Source organism: Sinocyclocheilus anshuiensis, unplaced genomic scaffold (genome assembly GCF_001515605.1).
Source record: "Sinocyclocheilus anshuiensis isolate Anshui unplaced genomic scaffold, SAMN03320099.WGS_v1.1 scaffold930, whole genome shotgun sequence".
NCBI lineage: Eukaryota > Metazoa > Chordata > Actinopteri > Cypriniformes > Cyprinidae > Sinocyclocheilus > Sinocyclocheilus anshuiensis.
Window position 1 is genome coordinate 1,350,096 of NW_015539900.1, and position 27,067 is coordinate 1,377,162.

The 27,067-nt window shown below is 38.1% G+C and overlaps 3 protein-coding genes across 4 annotated transcripts in view; 2 read left to right on the plus strand and 1 right to left on the minus strand.

The window, feature by feature from the left end:
- The window catches only part of yes1 (YES proto-oncogene 1, Src family tyrosine kinase), a 33,045-nt gene extending 22,977 nt beyond the window's left edge, over positions 1-10,068 (plus strand). The window contains exons 5-12 of the mRNA XM_016482874.1: positions 203-306; positions 417-566; positions 2,673-2,828; positions 3,916-4,095; positions 4,298-4,374; positions 5,162-5,315; positions 6,503-6,634; positions 9,431-10,068. Coding sequence (XP_016338360.1) covers positions 203-306; positions 417-566; positions 2,673-2,828; positions 3,916-4,095; positions 4,298-4,374; positions 5,162-5,315; positions 6,503-6,634; positions 9,431-9,639 — 1,162 coding nt within the window. The 3' untranslated portion in view covers positions 9,640-10,068. The remainder of the gene's footprint in view (positions 1-202; positions 307-416; positions 567-2,672; positions 2,829-3,915; positions 4,096-4,297; positions 4,375-5,161; positions 5,316-6,502; positions 6,635-9,430) is intronic.
- Positions 10,069-11,306: 1,238 nt separating this feature from the next.
- LOC107686051 (clusterin-like protein 1) lies at positions 11,307-18,212 on the minus strand. 2 transcript variants are annotated; one of them, XM_016482881.1, is made up of 9 exons: positions 18,133-18,212; positions 16,850-16,981; positions 16,584-16,732; positions 16,274-16,444; positions 15,738-16,158; positions 14,523-14,645; positions 13,781-13,992; positions 13,403-13,569; positions 11,307-12,388 (listed from the first exon to the last, which is right to left on the minus strand). In XM_016482881.1, exons 2-9 carry the CDS (start codon positions 16,950-16,952, stop codon positions 12,373-12,375), a joined length of 1,362 nt encoding a protein of 453 aa, XP_016338367.1. In that variant the 5' UTR covers positions 16,953-16,981; positions 18,133-18,212; the 3' UTR covers positions 11,307-12,372. The 2 variants fall into 2 exon arrangements, with proteins under 2 accessions (XP_016338367.1, XP_016338366.1); XM_016482880.1 differs by having other exon boundaries at positions 13,403-13,581.
- Positions 18,213-21,208: 2,996 nt separating this feature from the next.
- Positions 21,209-27,067, plus strand: part of LOC107686068 (collectin-12-like) — a 33,242-nt gene continuing 27,383 nt past the window's right edge. The window contains exons 1-2 of the mRNA XM_016482905.1: positions 21,209-21,683; positions 24,844-24,894. Coding sequence (XP_016338391.1) covers positions 21,677-21,683; positions 24,844-24,894 — 58 coding nt within the window. The 5' untranslated portion in view covers positions 21,209-21,676. The remainder of the gene's footprint in view (positions 21,684-24,843; positions 24,895-27,067) is intronic.

Sequence of the window (27,067 nt, forward strand, 5' to 3'; positions counted from 1 at the left end):
GGAAAAGAAACAATTCATTTAGGTCACTAAGCGGTTTTTTTCCTTTTTCTTTCAGAGAATAACACATCATTTTTTGCTGTCTTTTTTTATATAGCTTTTTTTATATAGCTGAGTTTTCTTCAGGCTGCCTTTTGTGTGTTCCACAAATTCTTATTTAAAATGGCTGGGCAAGTGTTTATTTTCATTTATTTTTATCTCACAGATGGTACTTTGGCAAAATGGGTCGTAAAGATGCTGAGCGACTGCTACTGGTTCCCGGAAACCAGCGGGGCACTTTTTTGGTCCGAGAAAGTGAGACCACTAAAGGTAAGTGAATCGCTGTTCTTCTGAAGAAGTCCGTCTTACAGCGCTGGTGCTCAAAAACAAACCAGAGCAGAAATATTTTTCATCCATTCCCTCTTCTCCTCCTGGCGCAGGGGCTTACTCTCTCTCAATACGGGACTGGGATGAGATGAAGGGAGACAACGTGAAACACTACAAAATCCGAAAGCTTGACAGCGGAGGCTATTACATCACCACAAGAGCTCAGTTTGACACTCTACAGAAACTGGTGAAGCATTACACAGGTTAGCACATTCAGTTCAAACAATATTGTTTCTTGCATCTCCTTTCAGTTCAAATGGACAGAAGCCCTGAATACCAGTCATGTGGAGATGGCAGGGTGGTGATTTGAAGCTTAGGGGTCTCACTGTGACTAGTGCTAACAGGTGCCTGACATCTGCTGTGAGAAACGTGTCCCTGTTCACTCAGACTGTCAGTTAATCTTGGCCTAGTTTCCACAGGAGAATGTCTGAGAGAGCTTTTGACATCAACACCTCTTTGATCTTATGAGACGTTATGTGAGTGTCCTGCCACAGCGCTGTTGTTGTAGCTGACGTCAGTCCCCACAAAGAAAAACCATTAGATTCTCCTAATTGTGTTTTTTGTCAAGCCGTCAACTCAATGTTATGGTTAAACTCTCAAAGCAGGATTACTTGACGTAAACTACATGGCTTTTACTTAAACTGGGTTTGGCTTTTTCAGCTACACTCATTGCTAGCAGGTCCATAAAATCAGTCATACAGCCATACAATCTCCTTAGACAAACATTTACAGTAGAACAAGGTGTACCTATTCTGTTCCTGCCTAACAAAGCACCATGTACAAAGAGAGGTCCATATAGAAATGGTTTACCGGGTTAAGTGTGGAAGAGCTTAACTGGCCTCCACAAAGCCCAGCACTGTTTTTGTTGTTTTAAAAATACACTTGATTTTAAAAACACATTCTGCTCTTAAATTCTGTTGCACTCCATCTGGTTGTTTCTGAACATAAAAAAACATGTTCTTTGTTGTGAACACTCCTAAGAAAAGCATGTAAATGACTGATAGTCAACTAAAGGATTTTTAAAACATTTAGCTCTTTCTTCCAAAGCTTTGGGGCCAGTAAAAATATAAATAAATAAATATATATGTGTGTGTATGTTTTTTTGTTTGTTTGAAAAAAAAAAAATCTCTTATGCTCACCAAGCCTGCATTTATTTGATCAAAAATACAGTAAAACAGCAATATTATGATCATTTATATATTATTACAATTTAAAATAATTTTAATACATTTTAAAGTGTAATTTGGCAAATGCTGATATTTCAGCAGTCATTACTCCAGTCTTCAGGGTCACATGATCTTTCAGGAATCATATGTTGATTTGGTGCTAAAGAACCATTTATTATTTTTAGCAATATTGAAAACAGTTTTGTATTTTTGTTGATACCATGGTACGTTTTTTTTTTCCAGGATTCTTTGGTGAATAGAGAGTTTAAAAAACAGCATTTATTTGTGATAGATGTCTTTTGTTACATTAGAAATGTCTTTACTCTCATTTTTGAACAATTTAATGCATTCTTGCTGAATAAAATATGAATTTCTATTTCTAAATTCTAATTAAATGAATAAATCTTACTGAACAGTAGTGTAAATCCCAATTTTAATTAGATTAAATCCCATTGCAAAGTTGGTAAAACATCTTGCAAAAATCATGTCTATAATTTTGAAATTAAATGTTTAAATTCCCACTGATTGGTGGATTTAATTGTTTTCTGTGAGGCATTTCATGCAACCTGTCACAGACCCGAGGGACAGTGAAAGTAACAAATTTGCTGTTCAGATTCATCTTATCTGAAGAATGTCAAGGCTTAATGAAAGGCCATCAGTCCTTGTCTGGCTCTCTCTGTGTGACCCGCTTCGTAAAGATTTTAATCGTTTGGTTGAAAGACAGTGATTAATGTGCTTTATGGTTGGATAAGTGATGAATTAATGACGTTTGCCCTCACCCAGGTCATTTTGTAGCCTTGTTCTTTTATGGTCCCCCTATTGTATGAAATTTGTGAAAATATCACACACCTTGTTAAATTAGAACTACATCTGTTCATTTTACTCTACTTTTCTACTTTTCTCACTCACTATACTATTCATTTTTTAAATGATATTTGTTTGAGTTACAGTTATTAACACAGGACATTATGTACTGATCTAGATGGGATTGAGATTCAGTTGTTTTTATTAAGGGAGTGTCTGTTGTCTGCATATGCGCGTTGCAGGTGTAATTTACCTGACATCCTCAGGGAAAACTAGTCCCATCCTCATAGCTTTTATGACCCTAATATTACTCTTATGTGTGTGTGTTTGTGTGTGTAGAGCATGCAGATGGGCTATGCTACCGACTGACCACAGTGTGTCCGACGGTGAAGCCCCAGACTCAGGGTCTGGCTAAAGATGCATGGGAAATCCCACGAGAGTCACTGCGTCTAGAGCTCAAGTTGGGTCAGGGCTGCTTCGGAGAGGTCTGGATGGGTAAGACAAATGCAAATACAATGCACTCAAACTCATTCCCCAAAGCACCTGGCACACTTTACCCCACAGCTAACATTTTGTCAAAAATGCTTTAGTTGATCATTTATGGCTGAATTAGAAAATACACAAATTACTAGATAACACATTTTACCCCACTTTCCTGTACTGTTAACTTCATTTATATCTGCTGTTTTCGCAAATGCACCACAGTACTTAAGTGTTTACGCACTAGAGAGAGATGTGAAAGTGGGTTATTAAGATGCTTTGTCTTTCATCACTGCTCTTAAAGCTTGTCACGCTGCAAGCTCCAGCATGCCACAGCACAGAAAACAATGTCGGGAATTTCACTTATTGTGTGTGTATGTTTGTTTCAACACGCATAATAGGTTCTACATAACTGATTTGTCATCTGCTGGCAATCTGTGTCAGTGCCGTTTAAATTTTTTTCACAAAACTGTCTGTCCTGGACTGGCAAAGTAACATTCTTGACCTGTTTTGTAAGATTTCTTAAAGGGATAAGTTACCTAAAAATGGTAATATAATAACTAAATATGATCAAATACTCACCCTCAGGCCATCTAGAATGTAGATGTGTTTGTTTCTTCCTCAAAACAGGTCTGGAGAAAATTAGCATTACATCACTTGCTCACCAATGGATCCACTACAGTGAATGGGTGCCGTCAGAATGATAATACAGCTGATAATAGTGTCACAATAATCACAAAGCTTGTTTATTATAAACTTCACTTTTTCTGAACTCCTTTCTGATATTTTTCAAATACTTAGGCTATTTACTATGGATGTTTGTTTTACCTTTGTTCACTTGTACATTTTCTGTCAATTTTAAGAATTAACACTTCCGTTCTGCTTTTTCTGAATTAGTACCTGGATTGCACACAATGTTTTTGGTGTAGCTGGTGGAAATTGTCTGGTTTATGAATTGTCTGAACATTCAGCCCTGTTTCAACAAATGTTTCTGAAGATAAAGCCTGAATCCAGTGGAGGTTTTCAAATTCTCATTTGTGGAAAAACACTATCAATGCTTTCTTTTGCACTCATTTTGTTCTTTCTTTCATTTTTCCCCTAGGTACATGGAATGGCACGACTAAAGTAGCTATAAATACACTGATGCCGGGCACAATGTCTCCTGAAGCCTTCCTGCAGGAGGCCCAGATCATGAAGAAACTTCGGCATGACAAGCTGGTGCCCCTGTATGCTGTTGTGTCCGAGGAGCCAATTTATATTGTCACTGAGTACATGGGCAAAGGTAGCTTGCACTCTTGTCTTCCTTATTTCTTCTGTGTATAAACTCCAGACAGTGTGTGTGTGATAGATAGATAGATTTTACATATATGTCATCATATATTTCAATTAGTGTGGTTCATATAATGATTTTGATCCGCTTTTAAACACTCAAGTTAAAATTAAAATTTTGAAAAACTGCTTCACTTTTTGCCTCTGTCTTTTAGGGAGTTTGCTGGATTTCTTGAAGGAGGGTGAGGGCAAGTACCTCAAGCTGCCCCAGCTGGTAGACATGGCTGCCCAGGTGAGAGAAAAAAATTAACATGATCCACTGTTAACCAGCCAGCTCTGTTTTCCTTTTCCACATGCAGTAACACACCCAATCGTTAGCAGAAGCATGTCACAGTGAACCTGGACGAGTGGCATCTCCCAGAGCCGGCAGGGTTTCTGTTTCAGCCTCCATCTGGCTGTCATATTTATTTCATATCTGATATGACATCCTGCTGCCTGTGTGTCTCTCCCAGGCACTATGATCCTCATTTCCCGCCTAATGCCTGGAGCGCTTAACTGCCACTCCTATGGGGCCACTTCACTTTAATGCGTCTACTCAATTCTGCTCTGTTCGCTTAAAAAGCTCGCTGTTGCTCTCTCATGTTCCTCTTTCCTACTGCGTTTTCTCTCTCTCTCGCCTCCCTGGGCTCTCAGCACTGCTGCATTGCTTGGCTGAGGCTTCAGTCTCCCTCTCACATCTCCGCTTGTGAGACGATGCTTATGAAACCCTTTTGGACAGTTTTGCTGTCTGATTGTTTGTTAAATTCCCTTAAGAATTTTCTTCCTGTTTTCTGTTTTGTCTTTTAAGCTTGTGTTTAGCAACCTGTTTGCTTGCTGTGTAGATTTTGCCCATAAGCAGCTAAATGAACGTTGGTTAAAGCATAGCTTTTTAAGAACTGAAACTTCGATCATGTGCCACCTCATCTGAACCCATAAATGCAGCATTTCAGCTCTCTTAATATAGGACTCCCATGACTGGATCTGACATGTTGGCTTTTGTAAGAGCTTCTGGAGGCTTGATTTCCTGTCATTTTGTCTAGATTGCAGATGGCATGGCCTTCATCGAGAGGATGAACTACATCCACAGAGACCTGAGGGCTGCTAACATCCTGGTGGGAGACAATCTGGTCTGCAAGATCGCCGACTTTGGCCTGGCTAGACTGATTGAAGATAACGAATACACTGCTAGACAAGGTACGTGGACGGAAATGCAATATTACCAACATGCGATAATTACTTAATTGCCTGGTCACGCTTTATGTGATATTAGAAATAAATCATGATTATTATCCACATTAAATTCCAGTCACGTACTTCCATCCGACTAAGGGAATTTTAAGTGAATGTAGACGGTTTTTAGCCTCTCTTTCCGGTGCAGTGGTGCGTTATGTGAGCAGTGTATTCTAATGTTATAATATTGTAAAAAAAAAATTTATATTATTTTATGACTAGAATAATATTCCACTCAGGTTGTGAATGGAAAGTGGATGAAGAATTTCTTCTTAATGATATTCTGCTCCTGTGCTTTTTATTTTACAAAGAATTAAACGTAATTATGTATTTTATTCTATGATTATGATTAATATAAAACCAAAGCGTTGATTTGAAAATGGAAACCTTTCATCTGAGTAAAAAGAGGAAATGGTCGCACAAAATATGCATGGTGAAATATGGAACTCACCATCTTTTGTCTGCAACAGTGCTGCTACTGGCAACAAAGCTGTTGTGCTAGAAATTACAAGGCAATCAGCATCTAATCATGCACAATTACCTCGCTTACTGTCTGAAGCCATCATCTCCCAGAATGCACTGTGATTGTTTAGAGCACGTTGACTTGCCATTACCTACATAAATGGTGAACGATGATTTTTCCCTGCAGGTAGTCTTGAGTGCCCAAAGGCTTCGGGGCAGTAAAGAAAATGGTACATCACATACTACAATCTTATGCTTTGTTTATGCAACTGCATTTGTAGATGTTTCACTAATGATCTTTAAAGATCAATGAATCAATGTCTTTCAGTTTCTCATGTTCCCTGATTTGACACTTCATTGGTTATTATTGACTGACTAATTAATAAACTCACCTGTCAGAACACTTTAGATCAGCACATAAACTGCTGACTCAGTTAGCTTTAATGCTTGTGCAAGAGGCGGAGGTTCAAATCCGGCTTGTGTTGTGTATGTTGCTGAACCCATGAACACAGCATCAATGGGTTGACATGGCCAAAAAAAAAAAAGAAACAATAAAATGAATTTAATTTTTTACATAAGTAATGTGGAGGCCTACAGGATGTTTTAAAATGCTGACATTTGCTTTGCTTTAGTAAGAGCCATTGACTCTACTGCAGTAATTTAGAGAATGTGTGCCATTGTTCCTTCAGGAGCCAAGTTTCCCATTAAGTGGACTGCACCAGAAGCAGCGCTGTACGGCCGATTCACCATCAAATCTGACGTCTGGTCCTTTGGTATCCTGCTGACGGAGCTTGTGACCAAGGGTAGAGTGCCATATCCAGGTGAGAAATGTTACATTTGATTTAGCAGTAAATAGATTTTTTTTTTCCTCACACTCTTTAATTTAGGATAATTACATTTCATATAATTTGAGGTAGACTTCCATGCCTATTTAAAAGTATAGTTCACACAAAAAAACATAATCGCCCTCATGTTGTTTAAAACCTGTAAGACTTTGTTTAATCTTTGAAAACAATATTTTAATAAAACCTGAGCATTTTCTGCTCCTCCTTTGAAAGTGCATGTAACCAAAACTCAGAAGATCCAAGAAGGTCATAAAGAAATCATAAAAGGAATCCATATGAATTGAGTGGTTTAATCCAAGTCTTGTAAAGAGGTATGATCACTTTATATGATAAACACAATTAATTTAGGTTTTTATTTACTTTTAAACAATGATCAACACGCATGCATGGAGCACATCACTTATGGTAAACACGGAAGCTCAAACGTGTGAGCGCGATGCACAGGAACAAATGAGGTATGCTTTAGCGCAGGGGCTCTCAACTCTGGCCCTCGAGATCCACTTTCCTGCAGAGTTTACATCCAACCTTGATCAAACTCACCTGACAGTAACTTTCTAGTAATCCTGAAGACTTTGATTAGTTTGTTCAGGTGTGTTTGATTAGGGTTGGAGCTAAATTCTGCAGGAAAGTGGATCTCAAGGGCCAGAGTGAGAACCCCTGCTTTAGCGTGACGTATGTATTTTATATGTGAAGAAATACCTAAATTAAATCTGTTCATCATGTAAAGCAATTACATTTCTTCACTGGGAGACTGGGATTAAACTACTTTATTCATATGGATTTATTTTACAACAACTTTATGACCTTTTTGTGTCAGTTTTGCTTACCTGGACTTTCGATGGAGGGACAGAAACTTCTCAGGTTTCATTAAAAATATCATAATTTGTATTTCAAAAGATTAACCAAAGTCTAATGGGCTTGAATGACATGGGGGTGAGTAAATAACAACAGAAATCTCATTTTTGGGTGATCTACCCTTTTAATATCATGCATAACCAGAGAGAGACACCTGAACCAGCTAATCATGGTCTTCAGGGTTTACTCAAAAAATCACAGGCAATTGTGTTCAAGCAGGGTTGGATCCAACAGGCCCGCAGGGTAGGTAGATCTCCAAACTGAGAGGTGCAGATTCCACTGTGCCCCCTACTGGAGCAGAGAGGGACTGCTGGGTGTGTTATTACTACTCCGAAGGAGCCATCTGGTTTAGGCGGGCATGAAGGACTGACTGGGCACCAGTTCTTATTTACCACCATCTGTCTGTTCCCTTCCTGCACCCGTCCCTCACACAGCCCAGTCTGTCATTTGTAGTGCTTACCTAAAGCCTCTCACTGATGCTGCACATCACAAACCTGTTAGGCTTTCATCAATCATTCAGTCATACACTACTAGACTCAGTCCATTATTGATGGGCATCTGCTTCCATGCAGAGCCCTAGAAGAGGCTGGATTAATGCGGCAACTTCACTCAAGTGCCGGCAATGTGGCTTAGTGGTTAACGAACTGGGCTGGTTGCCAAAAGCTTGTAAGTTTGAACCCCAGTAATAGAGAGCCTTAAACTATCAGCATTTTAACCTTGAGCAGATGCCCTTTGGATGTTAGTGTACACTGTTCGGCTGTACAGGTTTGAATTGATTCATAGTGCAAATACTGGAGTCAAAGAGAAAGTTTATAATCTGTAATATATGACAGTGCTTTGCCTTAAAGGGATAGTTCACCCAAAAATGAAAATTCTGTCATTAATTACTCACCCTCCAGGAATGTAGCAAGGAAATCGGTAAAATAGTCCATGAGACATCAGTGGTTCAACCGTAATTTTACGAAGCTACGAGAATATTTTTGTGCGCATAGAAAACAAAAATAAATACTTAAATGTATCACGATGCATGCGCTTGCTTCCGCATCATGTAAACAACGCATGCGCATGGTGCCGCTGCTTACGTAACACGCACATGCGTCAGCTTCGCATGCATCGTTTACATGATGCGGAAGCAAGCGCATGCGTCGTGATACTCTGTCCACAATGGCGGCACATTGCAAGAGACTTGATGAGGAGAAGTGTTGTTGAATAAAGTTATTTTTGTTTTGTTTGCACACAAAAAGTATTCTCGTAGCTTCGTAAAATTAAGTTGAACCCCTCATGTCACTATTTTACCGATTTCCTTGCTACATTTCTGGACCTGGGAACTTTACAGTTGTCCGTTTCTGTCTATGAAGGGTCAGAGAGCTCTCAGATTGCATCAAAAATATCTTAGTTTGTGTTCTGATAATGACTGAAGGTCTTACAGGTTTGGAACGACATGAGGGTGAGTAATTAATGACAGAATTTTCATTTTTGGGTGAACTATCCCTTTAAGCATTTCCATCCAAGCCACAACAGGAAGTCCAGCAGCTTTTTAACTTCCCACTTAACATAAGATTTATTGATTCGAGTTTAGCACACATACGACTTATTGTTGTGAGTCATTATGCAAGCGAGAGTAAATGAAAGTAGGCTGAGCTCAAAAAGGTCACTCGGTGCTTCTCGCATGCATAAAGATAAAGAATCCTTTCTCTGAGAGAGCTCTCGGATACAGTCGACCCACTGATTTACACTTCCTGTCCTCTCACGTAGCACCAGACTGTCTGTCCCCTCTGTCCTCGACACTCCCGTCCTCTGTGGGTTCCAAGCGAAGTGTCCGCTGTAATTACACACCCCTCACATCCTGTCTGAGACAGTCTGGCCGCTGAACAGTGGGCGGTTGCACAAACTGACTCGGTATCAACTGTTTTTCAGGCATGGTGAACCGAGAGGTGTTGGAGCAGGTGGAGCGGGGCTACAGGATGCCGTGTCCTCAGGGCTGCCCGGAGTCGCTGCACGATATGATGCGGCTCTGCTGGAAGAAGGAGCCAGACGAGCGGCCCACTTTCGAATACATTCAGTCCTTCCTGGAGGACTACTTCACCGCCACTGAGCCACAGTACCAGCCTGGAGACAACCTGTAGAGACCTTCTACGGGACCCAGAGACGTGCTAATAAGCCACCAGGACGGTTCCCAAACCCATTGTGGCACCTCCTCCCTACAGCTCCCCTGCACACTTGTCCTTATAGAGATGTTTTTGTTTCTTTCTTTTCCCCCAAGAGTCAAACTTAAAAACTCGATTAGTGCATCTAAAACATGTCTTTCACTGCAGATACAGGCTGTTCTCTGCCTGAGGATGTGTGTGTGGCGGAATTGACGAGGGTGTGTGTGTATGAGCGGGAACACGTCACGCTCCCAGAGCTCTGCTGGGGTGATTCCCTGCATTGCAGACAGAGGGAGCTGTGAAACAAGCGATGAGCTTAGTGCTGATGGCTGATTCACAAAATCAGCTTTTTCTTTCATTTTTCTTTATCTATTTTGTTTTTCCCTCCCTTTTTTTGTCTGTTTTCTTTTTCACCTGAACACTAAATCTTTATTATTTTAAAGTTGTTAATTTTTCTTTTTCCCCTTTTTTTTTCTTTTATTTGGTAGTTTGAGTAGTTTATTAAAAGTGACCAATAACTGTGGTTGAATCGGTTGGCGCTACCAGTGACAGTGCCATTGTTGGGACGGGAAAGTCAAAGTCAAAGAAGGACAGAGAGAATGAGACGCATGAGGGCATCAGCCGTTCTGAATGTATGGGAGCTTGAGTTTAAGACATCAATTACAGGGGCAGAATTTATTTTTCTCTAAAACACTTTTATAGCAAAGCATGATTTTGAATAAGTACCTTCATTTCAGTTTCAATTAATCTCAATCTCTATGAGAGCTTGAAATCATATCCTGAGAGATGATTCATATTGGAAAGCCTTCACAAAACATTTCTGATGACTGATCGCCATTTCAGCCAGCTGCTAATTTTCAAGCAAAAAGTCATTATTATAAATCGTATTTTTGTCTCAAGGGTAATAAAGCAGAGAGGCTTTTGATTAACAAAACACTAGACCTGACCAGTCCAAACATCATTCCTCATGCTGCTGTTGAGACCCGACAGGTCGCAATATCACAACAGCAATGCCTGAGTTGCTTTTTTTTACGCACATCAGCACCCACACTGCCAGGTTTGTGTTTTTTGTGCCAACACATTTGTAGTGTTGCCAACCTCTTGGTACTAATTCCAACCTCTTGGTACCAATTAATTGTTCTCTCATGTACACTCCAATAAATGAACCACAGAGATTTATTGATCTTTCACAGATGATTTCATACATAAATATTTCAGTATATTTCAAGAGAGCCATGGTTTCTTCATCTTGACATACGAATGTGAACTTGCTCAAATTATTTCACACCGATCTTTGTTTTTGACCAGGAATCAGAATTACAAAGCCTTTTTAACTCCATGATGTACCACATTTGCTGCTGGTGGAGTTGTTACATTTCCTGTTAAGGCGTCACTGTGAAATATTCAGGTACTACAGATAGAGACCATTTACCAACCAAAGTTTGATGGAGTCAAAAAGAAAATTTGCCTTTCATCTTGAGCGCATTTAAAAAAAGTATGTGATTGATGTTTTCCTTGATCTGTTAAAATGGTACAAGTCTAATGGAGAAGGCAAATTAGACCTCATCATACAGCCATACAATTTTTGCACCACTATTACAGATTTAGTCTTAATGTTTGGTCATGTACTGTCTGTAATGGGTTCATTTTATCCATGACAAGGAATTGAATGCACTTGGGATGAATCAGACCGATATCGTTTGGAGGGCTAATTTGTTGGTTTCGTCTCCCTTTTTGTCATGTAGCTTTACATATATAGCGAGAGGCCTTGCTTTTGTCCTTCCTGTACGTGAGCCCTTTGTTCTAGGGACTTGTCTCCTCCTGTATCCAGGACATCCACTAGACATCTCTCCCATCACTACAAGGGCTTACAGGCAAGTTTGTGCAAAACTCTGTTATTGATTTTTGTTCTTTGTGTCAAAAGAAAGAAAATACTCTAATGTAAGATGAGGGTCTCCGCTGCAGAGTTTGATGAGGACGGTTGTTGTGAAACAATGGTTATGATTACTAATCTGAAGAATTTGTACAGTAAAAAATAAAGTTTTACGTAATGCTTTTAACTCCATGGGGTTATTTGTAAATCATGTGTGTTTGTGTTGTTCAGACTTTTGAACTGGAACTCGAAAATTTAGGTAGATGGCATTGGGACTGAACAGAAACATGGAAGCTCTTTTCCACCTGACAGTGTAAAAAAAAAAAAAAGTGCATAATCTGAATTTGGATCTTGCAATATCAGTGCATATCTCAATGTGGCTTTATTTATTATTGTAAGTTTCACACAATTACATTTTTTTACTCCGAGACAGAAACAAGGTTCCATGGAAACATGCTCAAGAATTATATTAAACATTTATAATGCTTTATAGTTTTTAGATTTCCCAGAGTGAACGCATAAAGGCCAACAGATGTAATAAACGAGAAATGGTTTTGCACTAAAAGTAAATTATTTTTAAGGAGTGATTGTTATACCTGTTTACAATCACACATTGATATAAGTACATTTCTGGCATACTGATGTTTAAGTCAGTTAACACAAGACAAGTTACAAATGCAGCTAACTGGAACCTGTCACATGAGAAGACCATAAATAAATAACAATAATTGCAGTGACTTGACTTTTAAACTTAACACAATGCATAAAATATAACTAAATACATAGAATATACCAGTGTACCCTGGTTAGTGCTGGGAAGAAAACTGATGACTTGTAGATTATACATCATCATGCCTAAAAAAAAGAAAAACAAGAACAGTTAGACTAGTCAGAGGTCATTTTAAATTTAGAGTTAGTTTAGATCATTTTAAAATATTAACCCTGTAGAGTCTGACATAGTCAGATTTTTTAAAACTCTTTATTGAACCTTTAAATAAAGCATCTTTTTTTTTTAATTGCTTATATTTTTTGATACATAAAGCTTTTATGGGCCATCTAGTATGATGAGGCTATGTAGCTATAAATTTTATTCAGGAGCCAAAACTGAGAAAAACTATGCAATTTGGTGCAGCTGTTGTTATAAGTGGGCAAAAAGTAAGATTAAATTCTGATAGCTTGTAATGTAAATCAGTTAGATTTTTATAACTGTATAACAGACTACTTAGAACAAATTCACAGAAGTATCAGTTGTCATATCTCCCAATATTATGACTTTGTAAGATGATATTTAAATACTTAATTTTATGATCAGTGCTGTGTTTTTTAATTTTGGGGGCAAACGCATTAAAATACAGGACGATGGTGAATGAGAGATGTACAAATAAACGTTCCTCAAAAGCCTGTAGTATGATAATTGATGCATGCATTTTAACACTATTTTTCTTTATATTATGTATATAAATAAAACTAGGTTGATTCAGTCCAGTAAATGATTATATTGAAATATTCTTATATGTACTTAATAGAAATCATCAAATATTTTTGACAAACATTTTTACAGTTATATTTGCAGGCCTTTTTCTTGCTAAAAAAAAAAACTATCAACAGGTTTTTCATCAATGTTTTTGTCATTTTTATTTTTTAAAGCCCTTAAAAATCCATGTATCAAATATTATGCAGCAAGCTTGATAGGGTTAATAATTTAAATACTTTTAAGCATGGCACCACATTGGCTCCCTCAGTCCCTGGTTAAGAACCTCTGATTTATGTGATTAAACTGTGGGGTGAACTGTCCCTGTGAAATGTGTGCTGATGAGTGTGAACTATTCTGACATGTTGCATGATGTGACTAATTGGAAAGTGTCTCACCTGGCCATCTGCTTGTACATGCCCAGAGCCTCCTGTGCCACATACTGCATGAAGGCAGGATCCTGCAGCCTGAGACCCGCAGGAACGGTCAGGGTGAGAGTGGGGGAGTTGAGAATATTCACTTCCACTGTAGTGTCTGCTGCTGGGGTGTTGTCGCCCTCCTCGGTCTGTGCCACAAACTTTTTTTCAGATCAATAGATTTAGTATCAACTAAATCTACCACCACTGTTGCTTTATTTCTCACCTACTGAATAATTTCCATATTCATGTAGCATAGTATTTCAATGAATACCATGGTACTACCATGCTACATGTCCAAAATAGCACAGTATGACAAAAAAAGGGTAATATGATGATATTTTCTCGGAAGTGGCTCACCGTGGCAATACTGAAGATGCTCTCAGGTGTGGTGTTGTTATTGGCGAGCTCAGTCACCCAACCAAAGTCAGAGGCCATGTTGCTGAGCCAGCTGATGGTGTCATCAGTGTGACGTTGCACATGCAGCACCTCTTCGTACTGCTGCTTGGACGCTTCCAACAGCTGAGAGGCGTCATCCAACTCGATGTGTAGTTCTCTTACATTTGGGCATTCTGGGAATCAAACAATAAGTACTTGAAATGATCAGTATCACTGGTAAGAGTTTTCTAAAGGGACAGTTCACCCAAACATGTAAATTCTGTCTTCATTTACTCAGTCTCCTGTTGTTCCAAACCTGTATGACTTCAGTTTTTCCATGGAACACAATGATAAAAGAGAAATTCCGGAGCCTATACGATGGTGAGGAGAACAGCTTGGTCTTCGGAGTGATTTTTTTCAATGGATCAGTTTCACTAACCAGCCTGATTTATTCTTTCATGAGTCTGAATGATCTGATTCTCAATATCAACTCACTCACTGTCATCTGGTAGTTAACAGTTAATTGTCAGTGAATAATGTCTTCATAAACAATGACTGGTCTATTCCTCACACTTCTGAAGAGCTGGAATGTAGTGAGTACAGGATTTTCCCTTTTTGTGTTCCATAAATTCAGGTTTTAAACAACATGAGAATGAGGCTGACAGGATTTTCATTTTTGGGTGAACTACCCATTCAACTAATCAATGTGAGTGTGAGTTCTTACCGGTAAACAAGTTTCCCTGGCAGGCCTCACACTTGCTCTGCAGCTGCCAGCACTCTGAGGACTGTCTGCGCAGATCTTTGCACAGCCTCTTGTCCTGTAGAAGCTGAGGGAAGAGTTTCCTCTCTGGAGTGAATACAGACACATGTAGAGAAAGTTAAGGCCTGTTCAAACCAAGATCGATAACTATATTAGCATTCACACCAGCGCACAATAACTTTCTGTTTAAGAGCACACTGCAGTTAGGTTGTCTGCTACTTTAAAAGCTCAAGCTCTTTTAAATCAGGTGGATTCCTATTGGCTGTCAATGTTTTATCATTCATCAACTGGGGGATTGTTGTGAGACCCCCAATAACTCTTGGCCCCCACTAGCCACACCCCTGTCTGTCAATGTTTTTATCGATCATCATCTGGATAAAATAGCTCTGAAAGTGACAGTTGGAATTGTGGCCTGAGCTATTCTATTCTATTAGCGTGAAGGCTCGTTTTTAAACACCCACAAAATAAACAATAACTAATTAACATCCACAACACAGGTTCTGTTTATTATATGATTCGTCTGCCTCTTTAAATGCTTGAGTCAGGTAGATTCTGATTGGTATAGTTATCGTGCACGGTGTGAACGGGCCTGAACTATAATAATGATAAGCATATTAGCGTCAGAAATGACGGATGGTAATATTTTACTTGTTTTGATTAGGCTGTTTATGTTTTCATAGTTTATCAGCCAGAAAACATCGTTTTGAATTGGCCTTGGGAACTTTGTACAGGCGTATTCTTGCATTAAAGTAATAGTTAACCCATAATTCTTTCATTATTTACTTAAATGTGAACTGTTTTAATTACTTTTTATGATTAAAAAGTACTGTGAAAACTGACAGCCCCTATTCTGACTTTCATTGTATTGCAAAGAATGGCCAAATTATTATTTATGTATGCACCTTTTGTGTCCCACAGAATAATGTCATTGGTTTTGAAACAACGTGGGTGAGTAAATGATGACAGAATTTTCGGTATGTGTACTTACCTAAGAAAGTACTGGTAATATAAGGTAACTACATGGGGAAGAGTTAGGTTTAGGGGTAGGTTCAGGCCAGGGTTATTACCTAGTTATAATATTTACTTTAACAAGTACATCGTATGTACATGAGGGACAGAACTGTAAAATAAAGTGCTACCGAATTTTCATTTATGGCTGAACATGTCAGGATAATGCACCTTTCTCCTCCTCTGTCTTCTCCATAGCATCATGAATGTCACTGAAGGCATGTGTGACTACGGCCCCAAACTCCTCCAACACACTTCTGCCAAAGTCAAAGAAGGACTCCAGCACATCTTCCAGTCCCACACCCTCCAGAGCTTTGTTGGCAGGCTTGAGCACCAGCTCCCTCTCTTTATCCTCCTGAAGCTCAGGGCTGAAAGCCGTTCGTAGGGCCTGGTCCAGCTCATGGTGGAAGTGGGAGACCAGCACGACACTGCGATTGACCAGACTTCCCACTTTGGTGAGCAGGTTGCTGAAGGAGTCCTCGATCCTCACCACCTCCAGGTCAGGATTCTCTGCGCTCTGGTTCAGCACAACCTCATCCTGAGTATCACGAAGGCCAAAGCGAGAGCTCAGCCTTTGGAAGAAGTTCTGTAGCTGTGGAGAACAGAAAAATTTGTGATACAACTTTGGTATTTTGATTCCATTTATAGCTATTAAATAGTTTCAAAACACAGCATTTGAATGGCAAAGGTGGATGAGAATTCTGTACTTTATTGGTGAAGGTGGCGAATCCACGGCGGCAGGTGTTGGTATAGAAGTTCTTACAGGTGTCCTCAAGACAAGGTCGACATTCCTCCCAGGAGGACTTTAGAGACTCCTTACATTGCTGCTCTGCTTCGTTCAGCTTCTTTTCTATATCCTGTGCGATCTCTGCTGCCCCCTGATGGTGCAAGAAGCCAATGACAGGTTTCGAACATTTATATTAAAATGGCACTTTTATGTTTATAATTTCTTGTTTAACACAACTAGAAAGACCGTTTATTTTGGTTTTAAAAAATCCCACTTAAATATTCACTGACCTTTTTCTTCTCCCCGCTGTGCCTGAGGGACTTCATGAGGTTTGCATGTTTCTCTTCGTTCCTGGCCATCACCTCCTTCATTTGTTTGATCCCAAACAGTGCTTTGCTGACCTCCTGATCCACCAGCTTCTCCCCTTCCAGAGACAGGCCTGAAAGACCATCACATTTCAGGTCATCTACATGTCATTAGGTTGTTCCCTGGTTTTGTGTATTCATTTGAGCACATAGTCGTAATATTCATTTCTTCTGCTATAGGATGCACTCACGTTTGAGAGTGCTGGCTGATATCGGAGGTGGGGCAGTATCAGGGGCACAATGAAAGGCCCCCAGAGACGCCAGTAAAACCAGAGAGAAGATCAACGCCCTCATCCTCAGCAACTTCAAAGGAGTAACAAAACCTGTTTAAGAAACTAGTAGGTGGTTTAGAGACTTTCATAAAATAGTTGTAGCTATTTTTTTTTAAGGCTTTATAATATATAATACACAATAAGACGACATCTTGTCTCTCCTTTTTGTCCCCAGTCAGTCTCAACAGTTTTGATCATGAGAATGAAGGAGCAGTAATAGCTGTGAGTAACCACTGTGTGGCACTACATCTTCACTGAAAATTCACGGTTCAAAGAAATTCAGTGTTTTATAATTTACAGTCAGTATATGTCACTCTTTAGTCCGTGTATCTAATCCATTAGATAATCCACATGTTATGTTTGCTTCCAGATACTTCCACTGAGAATCGAGGCCCAATTCTCTAGAAGCTTCTTTCTGGGATTAAGTAGGTGTAATATGGGATCTATTAAGCAGTTTAAGAGGTTACAGAATGTGGCTTCATATTATAGAGCCAAACAAGTCTTGTGACTATCTACCCAAAAACCTCCATTTGGTCTTCTTTTCAAGATCTGCAACCAGACACACGAGGTGTTATCTTAAGAGGCAATGCATTCTAGAATATTCTAGAAATACCACCAGAGGTGCACAAGTTCACCAGTTTTACTTCATTACCATCTGTTGTCTTGAACACAACAGAGCCAATATATTTGGTAGGTCCATGTCAAAAGTGTGCTGGTAAAACGATCAGTACATAATTTTCTGCCATTGATATTTGTGGCCAAGTTTGTTACACAATAGTGTCTGCATTAGTCAAAATGAGGATGTGCTTTTAAATCACTGCTTAAGTATTTAACAATTAAATGCCACAGATAACTTCATTTAGTATCAAATTAGCTCTGTGATGACATCCTAAAATTATCTGTAAATTGTATGTGCATGCCTAATTGCTTATATTCATTATTGATCTGTTTGTTTTTAGATCAGTAATATATCAACATGGCAATTCACGTTTAGCATATCTGATTTCCGTCCACAGTAAAATACACTGTGTGATCATAAGTAATCATACAGTACTGTCCGATTAAACATTTCAGGATCTTTACAAAGTATACAATAATATTATTAATGTAAATAAACCACGATCATATTTCCCTATATATTATGAGAGAGAAGTAAACAGAGCTATCTAACATTATATGAAGATCAAAGGATAGGAACTCACCAGAAAATTCCTACTGATGTCTGACTATGCAGTGTGATTAATGCTGTTTGCTGCAGAGGGGGAAGGTGTGTTGTTTATCTTTACCTGAACACTTCTATTTATACCAAGTAGAACAAGAGACGATCCAATTAAAGCATTTAAAGGTTATGACCCTCCAAGATGTAACTAGCTTTTGTTTAGCTGTTCTCAGTACCTAGTTACACATATTTACAAACCTGCAGCATTTTTATATCAGCACAATGATGCTATCTGGAATTTGTATTTATTAACATGGTACACTTTTTTTTTAATGTTTTTGAAAGAATCTTCTCACCAAGCCTGCATTTTTCAAATTTAAAAATACACTAAAACCAGTACTATTGTGATATAATATTGTATTTTTTTTCTGTTTTCTATTTTAATATATTTTAAACTGTAATTTATTCCTGTGATGTAAAGCTGAATTTTCAGCAGCCATTACTCTAGTCTTCTGCGTCACACAATCCTTCAGAAATCATGCTGATTTGGTGCTTAAAAAAAACATTTCTTATTATTATCAATGTTGAAAACTTTAACAAAACTGATGAATATTTCTGTGAAAATTGTGATAAAGTACTTTTTCAGGTTTTAATTAATAGGCAGTTTAAAACAACGCCATTTATTATTGTTATTTAATGTCCTTGCTGAATAAAAGTATAAATTACTTAAAAAAAATAAATAAATAAAAAAAAAACACAGCAAACTATTGAATGGAAGTGTTTGCTAATTGTGTTATGGCATTTTTATAGTTTTACTTATTTTTTAGAACAAAGGTAAATTTGGGTAAAGGTCAGTTTTAGGTAAAGGTAAATACAGCAAAGGTAAATTTGATAAGTTTTATGATGTATATCACAAAGTCTTAAAGTCTCAAGGTTTAAAATCAACCTTGTGTATATAACGAAGTAGAAATTGGCAACAAAGACGTGGTGTAGGCCCACATTCCCCTCACGTTTCTCATTAGCGCACCATGTCCTTGTAAAAGTGCCCTCTCTTCAGGGCTTGTGACCCTGAAAATAGTATTTTCTAACCTCTAATGAGAAACAGCAATATGGGCCACTGGTATGTCCATCTCTGCTAAGTCTAAACACACCTGTTTCTCATAACCCTATCTGGACCTGTCGCGCTCATCTAGTGCCAAAGACCTGGCAGTTGGCACGCCGAGGGTGAATTACTGGATCTGAGAGCACGGAAACCTCAGAATACATATAAACAGTAATGACAGAACATGCTCTGAAAACATTGCTTTAGTATAAAACGATACAGACCTCCTTATGAAAAAGTACCATGAAAAGTTGCCAGATTTTTACCATATTGGATGTCCTTCAAATGCTGTAAGCTTTCAGAATCATTTTGTTTAATTTCTGTAACAACAGTAGCAACTATGGTATTTTGGTGGAAACTATGGTCACCATGGTAAAGTTTGAAAGTAAAGTGTCATTCCGAAGGTCAATAAAAATGGATAAGGCACCTGCTCTGGCACAAAAAGGCTCGGGCGATACTTAAGAGGGCACATAAAGTCGGTTTAGAGCCCAGCAGTGCAGCTTTAATACGTTGGAGCTGTTTTTTTTTTTTACTTTATTGCTTAGCCTTGTTAAGTTGGAAAAACATTTCTGGCCAGTGTGGTGCTAGACTTGTGTGGTTGCAGCGGATCACACGATTCTGAACAATCCAGCAGGATGTCAAAAAATTAATCACGGATCCCTGTGGCAAAGGAATTTAGAGAGAAATGCAAAGAAAGAACAAAATGAACTGTGTGTTTATTAAACCCGAAGGGAGCGGAACAGTTGTGCAAGCAATTTTGAGCAACAGTCAACACACGCAAAGGACTTTTCACTTGGCAGCCCTGGGATTCAGAGCCAATACGCTGGCATACCCAAGACATTTATTTGAAAAATAGCACCATAATTGATTAAGAAAAGATTCAGTAACACTTTATATGAAGCATATATACAAACCTATATTATCATGTTAATGTTGTTGTCATATAACACATGACACTTGGTGTTGGACATGTTTTATTACATTAAACACATGATCAACACGATATTTTTGAACGCATGATGATCTTTTGTAATGGAGAATATTGTCACATTATAAGGGAGAAACTATCCAAATGGAACTTGCTTTTAACAGCCTATTACAAGCTTTTCAGTCTAACTTTAAATTAAAAATGATGTAACATAATTTAGGAAACAGTTAAATTAATAATTATATAATGTAATTATATTATTGTGTAATTACCTAAAGCTTAAAGGGATAGTTCACCTAAAAATGAAAATTCTGTCATCATTTACAAACCCCCCACTTGTTACAAACCTTAAACAGAGTTTATTTCTTCTGTTGAAAAAAAAAAAAAAGACATTTTAAAGAATGTTGGTAACCAAACAGTTGACGGTAGCCATTGACTTCCATTGTATTTTTCCCATATGGAAGTCAATGGTTACTGTTATGTGTCATCAGGTTGTCCCTATCCCTTTAAAACACATGACAACATCTTGCAGTGAGATACTTTGTTCACTTGTTTATCCACCAACTACAGAGAAATATTATATTAGTATATAATTTGTAAAGTAGTAATTTGAATCGAAGAGGGGTGTGAACTAGATATTTGAAACCTACACACAAAACCACTAGAGAAAACACTAATTTTTGTAATTTTACATTGTAGTTACTGATATAAAGCTTTCGTTTGTCACAACTCCAGTCTTCACTTCATATACATTATTCCAACCTAATAGTGGACATAAAAGTGTTGATAAAGACTTTTTTCTACACTGAAAGATTGGCCCATGCTAGGTTTTAACTCATGTTAAGCAATCATCAAAGTGGTGAAGAACAGTGCAGAGTATAAAGGTGTTAGAAATGCTGAGTTTTTGGGTGAACACAATTACGTTTGAGTTGTAATGTTTTCTATATTGTTTCTTTACCGATTAAGATTTCACAGCACTTCAAGCTCAACAAAAACTAACTCGTGCAACGTGTAAGACCCTCCCATGTGCCAAGACAAGAGGAAGTTTAACTCCAGATGCGGTGCGGCACGTTCAGAGTTTCAGAAAAGAAGAGGCTACTGCTGCTGCTGCTGCTTTTCACCTGGTTTCCCCTTAAGAGATTCAGTTCATGTAGAAAACAAGTGAACTAACAGACACCCTACGGACTGCCAATTTCTCTCTGGTTCTCGGGTTGCAGCCAAAAGGCAGAAGAGGAGGCATCCTCACTCACCTCAAGTGAATTTCCATCGCGAACACGTTCTCATGGAGAGAGAAAAAGTTTGCGTCTTAAGCAGAAGTCTGTAGCCTGCGACTCATTAAACATCGTGTCCACGAGTTTTTCCTTTTGTTGTTTGATTTTTTTTTAAGTTTAGCGTCAGTCACAGGGATTGAGGTGGTGATAAACATTCTACGCATGTTTCAAGTGGAATATTAGCATCTGTGAAACTTCACTGTGGATTCCTGAGTCCCCGCTATTGTCATGAGATTAATGTGAATTTTTGGCTCGTGACGGAACGGTGTACCTCAGTTTTACCACAATGAAGGGTAAGTTGCATTTCAAATTATCCACTGCTTACACATTTTTAGTGCACTGTCTTTTTAAGAGAAGTCTCGAGTCTATCCACGCGTCTCGCTCTTCAGTTTTTTCTGCTTTTCTTTCTTTCTCTTGTGAGAGGAATGTGTGTTACTCCAGTGCACGAAACATCTGGTTGCGATTAACTGCTCGTAGAGTCTAAAATTGGCGGATTGTTTGGCTGAACTGTTATAAGAGGATTCACACACAACCTTGTGTTGCTGACCCGGCTATTGTCTGGGATGTTCAGTGACATTGCTCCCTTTATCTTAAAAAATCAAAACACGTGGCCACGTTACGAATGAGACATCTGGCGGGGTGTGAAGATGTGTCTCTAAAGCCCTATTCGCACGGTATTAGTATTACCTGGTGACCTCCAGTCATTTGTAATAATTGCGGAGGTTGAAAAACTTGTGAAATCTCATTTCTGCAAAGTTTCTATTAAATCTGATAGACTTCAACATGTTAATGTTCAGTTAAGTACGTGTTTGGATTCATTATTTTTAATTAAAACTTAAAAGTTTTACGCAAAAATAAATTAACAGAACTTTTGAGAACTATAAAAAGTAAATGTTAATATTATGTTGATATTAAAATAATGTGCACTGACTTGAGATGAATAATACAGATATAGCCTATCAGTCTTCTAGAAACATCTTTTGATTCTGCATGAAGTGGGCCCACTCGTATGGATGCAGTCATACTGAAGATCACATGATCAGCTTTTTTAGGTGCTTCTATAATAATGTTTATTTCATATAGCTGTATTTTAGTCAGTTCTTTTAGTCAGGTAGAAAGAACTTAGAACGATTAAACGGAACAAAAGATAAACAACTTCATTGTTAATCAGCAGCAGCAACAAAAAATGTTTCATCCAGGCTAAGTATAAACTGCTATACTATTGGGAGGAATAACAAATTTAATGAGTGCAGATTTAAACGTGTCATGTGCTCTTAATTCTAAGTCACAGTAATTTGTGCTGTGGAAATAAAGGGTCAGGATTATATAATTAAAAATGAAAAGGTCCTCTGTATTGGGTTGTTCTATGAGCCAAGATGTTTTCCATCTCAACTGCACACCAGAATTTAAATGTGTGACTCAGAGAGCCACTTACAGTAAAAACAACCCCCACATCTCCCCATCCTGGCTCATTTTGCATGTCCAATGGCCAGATGTTTTGACAAACACCAAGCCTTCGCGTCACATTTTTGTGCCTTATGAGTTACGCAACATTGAACAACTTCTCATTTTTAACCAGAAGACTGCCATCTAGTGGAAATTTCAATGTAGCCTAAATATTATGTGAGTTCATATTGAACTAAAAGCAAATGCATGTAGCCTCCATATGCATGAAAATTGACTTTAAAAAATCTTGCTTCATTGGAAGTGCAGTTTTAATGCAGCTGGAATTGAATGCAGTGCAATTAGAAAAAAAAATCACTTCTTAATGTGCATCTAAAAACAGGAAGTTGTATTTGTTGTCACTGTTTGTGTCAAAAAGTGGATTCCTGTGGGTTGCCTGGATTTTGGAATTCAGACAAGTAAAATAACTAATCTTTTGGTTAGATAAATGTTTATTTACCATAAAATCAATTCAAAGCATTAACATATTAATGATTAGTAAACCGAGCAAAAGGCACATTGGAAAAAAAAACTAATAAGGGTGTTTAGACCACACACAGTGAATTGTTGTTCCCCTGAGTAATGGTCATCCGCAGTCTTCTGTGATACTCCTCCATGCATAACATTTTTAACCTCGAAAGTTTTATTTCAAGCAATATTTCTCTTGCAATGTGAAGTTTCTGACCGTGGCTTTGTAAAAATATTGTTTTTTGGGTGTGTGGGAGTTTTGTTCCTTTGCATTTCCCAGAGTTTTGTTGTTATTTTCAGCTAAAATACTGAAATAGCTGTCGGCATTGGTCTACAATTCTTTGTCCCAAGCTATTTGTTCCCTGGTTTTCCACTCTGAGGGTTGTGTTGTGTGTCTGTCCAGTTGGGTGGCTGGACTTGAGGTCACACTCTGTGGGGTTTCTAACGGACTGTTCCCCCACCCACCTGCGGTTCTGACTCTGGTTTAGTATCAGAGTGAGGGGGAGTGGGCTGCAACTACAGAAACATGTGTTCTTTCTTTATTTTCTCTGGCCTTGGACAATGACACATAAAACCGCCTGGAGTCACCCCTCTCCTTTCCCATGAGCATGGTAGCCACAAGAGAGAGCGCTCCAGGACAGGAAGAGGAAGTAGAGGATGGTATCATTTAGTTAACTCGTGAATGAACCATCCTGGCCAATGTTATTTCAGCAGTCAGATGCAGAACACATGCTTTTTATCAATTCCAAAGCTGATGTTATGTGTGTGTTTGTTATTTATCTCAGCATAATATACTGACCTTGTTTCTGAGGAAGCATGAATATTGTCATATTTATTTGGTGTTATGACATTTCAGAGCTTGTTGTCTGTGCCTAGTAATGTATAATATATTAATGTTTCACTAATATATATAGGCCTATTTAAAGAAAACATGAATATTGTCACATTTATTTGGTGTGATGACATTTTAGAGCTTGTTGTCTGTGCCTAATAATGTATAATATAATATTTCACTAATTTCTCTAACTCCAAACTTTTAAAGAACACTGTATATATAGAGAGAGAGAGAGAGAGTCAGTGAGTTAAGTTTTTTTTTTTTTTTTTTTTAAGAAATTAATACTGTTATTCAGCAAGGATGTATTGAACTGATCAAAGGTGACAGTAAATACATTTAGAATGTTAGAAAATATTTCTATTTCAAATAAATGCTTTGATTTTTAACTTTCTATTCATCAAAGAATGCTAAAAAAAGAAAAATGTATCATGGTTTCCATAAAAATATTAAGCAGCACAACTCTTTTCAACATTTATAATAATAAAGAAATGTTTGAGCAACCAAATCAGCATATTATAAGGATTTGATTATTAATGAGTAATGACTGCTGATGTGCTCTTTGTGTGTTTATATATATTTAGCGACTTACAATAGAATAATATAGAATATACATTATATTAACGAATATTATTTTAGGACATTATTTGATTAACAGGCCTGCAGCACTTGCTATATACTAATTTCATTGTCATTTGTTACTTTTGCAGACGACTTCACTGATGAAGAGGAAGTGCAGTCTTTTGGCTACAAAAGGTTTGGTAAGTGTATTGCAGTGCCTGATGAATTTGCAGTCAGTTCATAATCAATATAGATGTGCTTCATTGTTTTCTTCATTCTTCTGCATATATTAGGTTGGATGTGTTTTAGTTTTTGAAAGGTGCATTGGATTCTAAATTATAGTCAGTAAAGCTGATTATAAGTTACACAAGGTCATGTCCTGGTGTGCACCGCAGTTGTTTTCCCCTCTAAACATGTGCTATTATCATTAGCCCAGCAGACAGATGTTTTAGTGAACAAATCTGGATGCCTCAGTTCTTTCTCTGCCTTTTGATCTTAAAGTTTTGTATTTGATCATGCTAAACTTGGAATATGTTTGAATTGTTTGCCTTTTTGTTTACAGTCCCATATTTTACATTCTTGGTGACTGTCAGTATTGAATATTTAATTGTTCATGCCCATTTCCTCTATTTTTACATTCAGATTACTTTTGCAGTCATCTAACAGTCAAATAAATTCACTTTAAAATACGAATAATTTATCAACACTGTTAAAAAGTCTAATCTCAAAATGAACATCCATTTTTCATACTGTATATTATAGTGTTTTGGTGCATAAATTCATTTGTAACATTTAAAACATCAGGTTCAATTTATTTAGACAAAATAATGTGAAAACATTTATCCAGAATTTTAATATCAGTGCATCCCTAGTTGTATTGAAAACTCCACTTACACATACCGTGGTGACAGGCGATGTTATAAAAATGATGAGCCATTGTCTGCTGGAGGAATGAATGTATGTTCATTTAACATCAGCCCTAAATCTAATACCTTCTGACTTTTAAGAAGTGACTTGTTTAATTTAGCCAGTGTATTTCCAAGAAAGGCCTCCAACAACAAATCACATTAACTGTGTAATTCGATAGTTTATTACCTATGCATTAAGGCATTTGTAAATCTGTAGTCTTTGGTGGTCCAGAAAGAGGTTTCAGGTTTCTAGCTGAGCCACCACCATCCAACTAGCACTTATTAAAGCAGCGTGAGTTATTTCCCAGTTTGACTTGGATTTCATTTCATGTAAATATAATGATAATTCCTTACATTTATATAACGCTTTTCTGGGCACTCAAAGCGCTTTACATAGAAGGGGGGAATCTCCTCAACCACCACCATGTAGAGTAATAATGTGCCATTTGACCACTGAGGTAGAGGAATGAGTTGATAAAGGGCATGAACATTAAAGGTCCCATGACATGCTGCTTTTTGGATGCTTTTATATAGGCCTAAGTGGTCCCTAGTACTGTATCTGAAGTCTCTTTCCCGAAATTCAGCCTTGGTGCAGAATTTCAGCCACTACGAGCCAGTCCCACAATGAGCTTTCCTTAGGACATGCCATTTCTGTGTCTGTAGCTTTAAATGCTAATGAGGAGGAGAGAGGCGGGGCAACTGCCATGCTTCGCTCGTTTGCAAGCTATGATGTCTCTCGAGGAAAAAAAAATATTGCGCTCGCCTGGTATGGTAGTAGCTCATTTTCTCATGAGCGGGCCAAATTCTCTGGGCGGGCAAAGCAGAGAAAGGGGAGGTAACCTTTCCCCGTATGACGACATAAAGGGAAGATTCCAGATTGGGCCATCTGAGCTTTCATTTTCTCAAAGGCAAAGCAGGATACCCAGGGCTCACCTCATAAAGTGAAATTTTCATGCCATGGGACCTTTAAGAGTGTAGCTCCTAAGAGTGTTTGGACTCGAGCCCACAGTTAATTTGTCACAGCAGAAGAGTGGTACTGAGTGAATTTGTCATGCACCTCATCTGTTTTAAATACTTCAGTGAAGTGTTAAGTAACTTTAAGCGAATACAGGTGATTTAAGAGGTTAATAGTCTATACTTTGGGCTTAGGGTTAAGGCTAGGGTTAGAAAGCCTACTTTGAGCCTAACTGGATTAAAACTGTTCACACAGCGAAAATGAATGGAAGAAATGTAGTGGCTGTAGTATATCGTCTGAGATGTTGAATGTTTATTTGGTTTAGAACACATATTAGCTACTAGACTGAAAACTATTGCTTTTTCTATAAATCGCATGGTGTCTAGAAGGTTCTGTGTTTGGTTTGAAACTTGATAAAATGTTATACCAGTGCTATTTGTGTTGTTTCCTTATTCAGGGTGCGAACTACGGGGGAGCTAGGGGGAGCTCGGCTCCCCTTAATAAGACATG